The 6000-nt window shown below is 39.3% G+C and overlaps 1 protein-coding gene across 6 annotated transcripts in view; it reads right to left on the bottom strand.

Moving 5' to 3' along the window:
* Positions 1–1641: 1641 nt before the first annotated feature.
* LOC132888206 (zinc finger protein 501-like) overlaps positions 1642–6000 on the bottom strand; it is a 37101-nt gene continuing 32742 nt past the window's right edge. For all 6 annotated transcript variants that reach the window (XM_060924262.1, XM_060924265.1, XM_060924260.1 and 3 more), the window contains 2 exons: positions 5761–5951; positions 1642–3021 (listed from right to left, as the gene is read on the bottom strand). In XM_060924262.1, the coding sequence (XP_060780245.1) occupies positions 1868–3021; positions 5761–5951 (1345 nt within the window). In that variant the 3' untranslated portion in view covers positions 1642–1867. The remainder of the gene's footprint in view (positions 3022–5760; positions 5952–6000) is intronic.

Genomic DNA, 6000 nt, shown 5'->3' with positions numbered 1-6000 from the left:
ACTGTAGGCCATAAAAAGAATTTTCCGACACCCAATTATTTTTGTTTAGTGGACCAAAAGCTACTGAATTCGAATCACAAACTTCCAATTTTATTTTATTAAAATAGAACAATTAATGAATTTAGAGCCACATGGCCCTAAATTTGCCACTCTTTTTTCCTGCTTCACCATGACCCAATTCAAGATACTATGCCATGCATCATGTGGTGAGTTTTCCCCACTCCTGCAAGGCATTGTGGGATACAAATTTGAAACAGGAGAGAAAAATAGAGGACGTGTGTGAATGAAATGTGAAAGACTAACTACAGTAACAGAAAGCGAGAAGAATAGACTATGTTGTGAAGGAAAGGAAACGCAGGACTAAACTAATAAATACTGGCGGTCAGTGAGCACTTCAGGGAGTACAGATCTGACCCCCCCTTAATAGTAAGTGATTGCGTGCTTCAATTTCACTGTACTGTACGGCACAGTGACAATAAAAGAATCTTGAATCTTTGATGTGATCAGCTGTTCGTTTCGCAACAGAATTATGTAATTGTCAGTGCATGGTCAAGGTAAACCTGTAGATGGCAGCAATGCAACATTGTGGATGCCAGCTGCCGTAAAACCCAAAAGAAGAAGGTTTTAAACACAGACTTCCTCTGTCTGCACAAAGTGAGCGATTTCATGCACATTATTTGCTAAGGAATCACCTCAAATTAAATAACTTAGCCACAGAATGGCTTGGTTTTTTTTCCTTTCAGATATTACAGAAATAAACATCACAATGACCAAATTTTAGATGGAACTAAATTTCACCAATTTTATGAACTCAAAAGACCATCTAGCTTTATTTTTTTTTTAATGATGTGCAACATTTATGCTGCAGGCTTATGTTGCACTCTACAACAAAACAACTCCAGTATAGGAAACATCAGTGTGTCCTCACACTCAAAGTCTCTTGTCTTCTCTCTCCTTGATTCTTCCAATTGCATTTTAAAAACCGGTGCATCCGTAAAAAAGGGACTTGGATTGATTTCCTGTATCATGGGCGACAAACACAGGAATCAGCCAGCAGCTCCTAGTTGAATTCAGTATTGAATAAACGCATGCTGCACCCAACCTGGCTAGTATCTTGTAAATATGCAGCACAGCATAGTGATCAAAGTTCTAAACCATATTCATGCAGTGAAAAATCCATGCAGAAAATAACTCCCCGTCTCGCTTTTGCACGAGCACGACGGGACTGTTCCAATCACAGTGTGGTTCTTCTTTTACTTGCATCCAGAGGCGGTTTTACCATAAGGCAAACCTAGGCAGTTGCCTAGAATCTGTACCAAATCAGCCCCCTGTAGGGGCCCCCTCAGTCTGCCCCTCCATGGTGAACACCTCAAAAACAAGTACTACCTTATTGTTACTTTTGTTAAGTAACCGTACATTTATATTTAAAAAAAAAAAACACCAAAATTGCCTCAGAATGCCTAGAGGGTATAAGGTGGAGGACCCCATGTTTGTATTTTGCCTAGGGCCCCCAAATGTCTAAATCCGCCCCTGCTTGCATCTCAAGCATTTTGCACAATTCTTCCTCAACCAATTTTCTCTTGGTGGCTGATTGCACACCACGACACCATAATAAAAGTAAAAAAAAAAACAACAAAAACATGTTTCAAATACTTTGTTTATTCAAAGATTATAAATTCCACTTAAATGTTTCATATAGACTTTCTGAATTACTTTCAAAGCAATGGAAAGTTTAAAAGAAACACCGTAATAAAACATTATACGCAGTACATTTTTTGTTGCTTCCAGCAGGACGTCAAAACCCACAGCTAAATACATGCTAAAACCCATTTAGCAAATCATGCTAACCCAAAACCAATAATGGTAGTCATGATTCTTGATTTGTGAGATCCAGATCATGAGCTGATGGATCCGTGTAAGTGCACTTGTGTGTCTGAAATGTATTTAACTCTGTAAAACCCCGCCCACATCCTGAGCAGTGATGCAGCTCGTCTGTGTGAAGTCGTTGGTGTCGTTGGAGAGAACTTCGCTGAGTAAAAGTCTTCCCACACTTCGAGCAGCGATATGGCCTCTCCCCTGTGTGGATGCGCTGATGCGTTTTCAGAGTGCCTCTGTCGATAAAACTCTTCCCACACACTGAGCAGTGAAACGGTTTCTCGCCAGTGTGACTGCGTTCGTGGATTTGGAGATGGCTCTGGAAAGGAAAGTTCTTCCCACAGTGTGAGCAAGGATACGGCTTCTCTCTCGTGTGAATGCGAGCGTGCGCTTGGAGTTGACTCCGGAGAGTAAAACTCTTCTCGCACTGTGAGCAGTGATGCGGCTTTTCTTCTGTGTGAGTGCTTTGGTGTGTTTGGAGATGACTCTGTCGACTAAAGCTCTTTCCGCACTGTAAGCACTGATACGGCCTTTCTCCAGTGTGAGTGCTCTGGTGCAGCTGGAGCGAGCTCATCTGAGTAAAACTCTTCGTGCACTGTAAGCACTGATATGGTTTCTCTCCTGTGTGAATGCGCTGGTGCTGCTGGAAAGCACTCTGTTGGATAAAACTTTTATCGCAGTATAAACAGTGGTACGGCCTCTCTCCTGTGTGAATGCGCTGATGCAGATGGAGGCTGCTGCGATGAGTAAAACTCTTGCTGCAGTGTGAGCACTGGTATGGCTTCTCTCCTGTGTGAATGCGTACATGCGTTCGGAGATTACTCTGTTGAGTAAAACTCTTTCCGCACTGCAGGCAGGGGTACGGCTTTTCTCCCGTGTGAACACGCTGGTGGATTTCCAGATGGCTTGTTAAAGTAAAACTCATCCCACAGTCTGGACAGTCGTGCATTTCTTCCTGAGAAGACACTTGCTCACTACCAGAGCTGTTTGTGTTCTCCAGATTATCAGATTTAATCTTTTCTTGTTGCAACATTCTCACATATTCCTCATGGTGGCATCTCCTCATGTGTCTGTGGAGGTAAATTTGAGCTGTGTAGGAAAGACGACACACGGAGCAGGAGAAGACTTGCAGAGCATCTTTCATTTCTGAAGCACAAAAAGAAAACAGAAGCGAATTGCAAAACATGTTCATGACTGGAAGCAGAGCACAGCATAACGGATAACATTTCTAAGTGGCAAAAAGCAGCGTCATGTAAACTTACACAGCCAGTAATGAGGCATATCAGATGCTCGCTAGCAGTGGTGTGAAAATTGTGCATGCAGACGCTCATCTAAGCGTACAAACCTGTCATTGCTGAACTCTTGAATATTTTCTTTTGTGAATACTATCATTCAAAAGCTTATAAATTTCTTTGGAAAGCAGAGATTATCTCATTAAGATCTGTTCAGTACTTTTGGAGTAACGGCAGGTTGAAGTCGGTACAACAGAGCAAAAACTCTGCTTGCGTGACATCGGGAAACTGCCGGTGCTTTCTGAGTTACGGGAAAACGGTCAGGCTCTCTCTCTTCTGATTGGTTTCTGACTGGATTACTCGTGAATATCAAATCCGATAACTTTTATAGGGATCAGGGATGATAGTGGGTGGTCACCAAAAAAGCAGAAAACAAGATGGCACCCGAAGCCGGGGGTCTGGGAGGGATACCCCCCCAGGAAAATTTTGAAAAATAAGGCCTTACAAACCACTTTTCCTGCAATCTGAGCTGTAGTAGATAAAAAATCTGTTGTCTTTTTTATATATTTACATGGAAATACGTTTCAAATCAATAGGAGTATTGTTTGAATTCAAAATAAAATCACATTCTACATTCAAGGGTATGGTTATAATTTATGATCAACAAAAATGACAAACTAAATTCACATTAAATGCAAGTTTTATTAATTATCAAAATGTTCATATATTAAATAAACTTTCTTAGGGAGAAAAGGTCAGTCACCCTATGTCCTCATTAGTTGCATATGATTTCAAAAAGTCTTTTGAAATATTTAAGTTTTCAAAACTGTCAGCATTAATTCAGATTTACTGACCATCATATACATGTTCAATGTATTAAATCAAACGAATGCTAAGTTTACGGGATAATGTCTATGTACACTTTATACAATTATTTATAGTTCACAGTCACTTCTCATTTTCATTTAATCATTTCAACTTCTTCAGCTTTTTGGCCAAAGACAAAAGCTTGTCAGTCCTCTCTCTGTTTTTTATACCAGCATCGATTTCACGTAACTTCGCTTCGTCTCGCTTGTCAATTGTATTCGGCGTTTTGAGTAAAAAAGCCGATACGAAAGAGAAACGTATTTTTGAAGCGCAGCGACGATGAACATGTGCAAGTTTCGATAAAATAGAACGATGCGGGTACTTTTGTAAGAACTGTTATGATTGGCTTTTGTTCTCTCCCACACTCTTGTAAGAACTGTTATGATTGGCTATCATGCTCTCGCCAGCGATGTTTTGGCCAATTACATTGCAGAAAACACGTATTCTACCGCAAGACTTAGCAAGACTAAAGATGGCGAAACTGTAAACATGTAACATCGTCGTACGCTTGAGTATCACGAAGGAACATACCTCAACCCCCCTCAATGAAAAAAAACATCTCAACGGATTTGGCATAATATCGATTTTTGCTCAGAAAAAGCGGAAAACCGCTGAAAAGCGGAAAACTCTCATCCCTGAGGGATGTTCTCTCGCTCTCACTGTTTCTGATGAAGTATTCAGCCAAAATTTTCCCTCTGCTAGTTTTGATGTTATGATTCACAGGAAACTTTGAAGTGAGTTTTCACAGCTTTACCCATTTTTTTTTTTCAAAATCAATCTGATTCATGTAAATAAATAACTATTTTAGAATATAACTAGCTGTTTTGATGAAAAATATTGAGATATTAGTGCTCGGAATGAGATTTTAAAAAAACCCAGAAATCAGAAATGTCAGTTTCAATTTCAATTCAATTAATTATAACGGTTTATCGTATGTGGCTCACATTTTTTTTCGAGGTTCACCTTGAAAGCTGTGAATATTATCATTTATATTCTTTCATATAAACACCAATAGGCCCTACTTTTCAGAAATACAAAGGCCTACAGAGCACCAAGGAGGTATTAGAAATATTCTATTACTTTATTGCGTGTAGCAATTTAACATTTTTACCTAATTAGCATAATTCATATTAATTAAATACTAATTTGCAGAATTTTTGTTTTTACTAATTTTTCAAACTTTGTGTTCAGTATACAACCATCTATGTACTTGCCAATTTTCATGTGAATATCAAGAACGGATAAACATTTTAATTCTGTAAAAAATTTGTTCTGCATTCAGTTCTGAATTCAATGAGAGCGGTTTCAAGCAACGTTGATTGAATTTGAATTTTCAGCTAACATGTCTACAATAATACAAAAACTCAACAACATATGGGTTAGTGAAAAACATTTTTTTTTAAACACCTTAAAAAGTGACATGGGTAAAAAGTATGAGATAAAATTTACTGAGCTGTACATTCACTCTGGCTATCTGAGATGTGTCCTGGTCAACTCCTCTTCCTGTTCTACGACGTGTTGAGTCTTGGTTCCTACATTACATTACTGCATGTACGTTATGTTCCTTGGTTCCCTGACGTTAGGTAGTTATATGGACCCAGTGTGCTTTGCACCACCTATTGTGGTCAGTAAAACTAAAATACAAAAAATTTGCGTATTATTTACCTGATGAAACAAGGCGCATCAGAACAGAGGATCAGTGACATGATGTACTAACTTCCGGTTTTAGATTCTAAAATTATATTTAAAGCAAATAGCATTAAAAATGAGAGTGTTAGGACATAACCATTTGCTGAGCACTTTTTGCTCCAGAGGTAGTCGAAGGTAATTCCGAGATCTTGAGCGTATTCCTCCTCGTACCACACCAACAGCTCCTGTCCTGGTTTTATGGGTCGACAGCAGCGGTAGATAATCCCCCCTCTATACTGGAATGCAACCAGATTCTGTTCATCATCATTACGAGCACAATTCACATACCTGACAAAATGGGAGGGGGGCATAGATTGAGAGGGGGAAAAAAAAAGGT

The sequence above is a fragment of the Neoarius graeffei genome, chromosome 6 (genome assembly GCF_027579695.1).
Source record: "Neoarius graeffei isolate fNeoGra1 chromosome 6, fNeoGra1.pri, whole genome shotgun sequence".
Classification (NCBI taxonomy): Eukaryota; Metazoa; Chordata; class Actinopteri; order Siluriformes; family Ariidae; genus Neoarius; species Neoarius graeffei.
The sequence above is the reverse complement of the archived record's forward strand: the minus strand, read 5'-3'. Positions and strand labels throughout refer to the sequence as shown.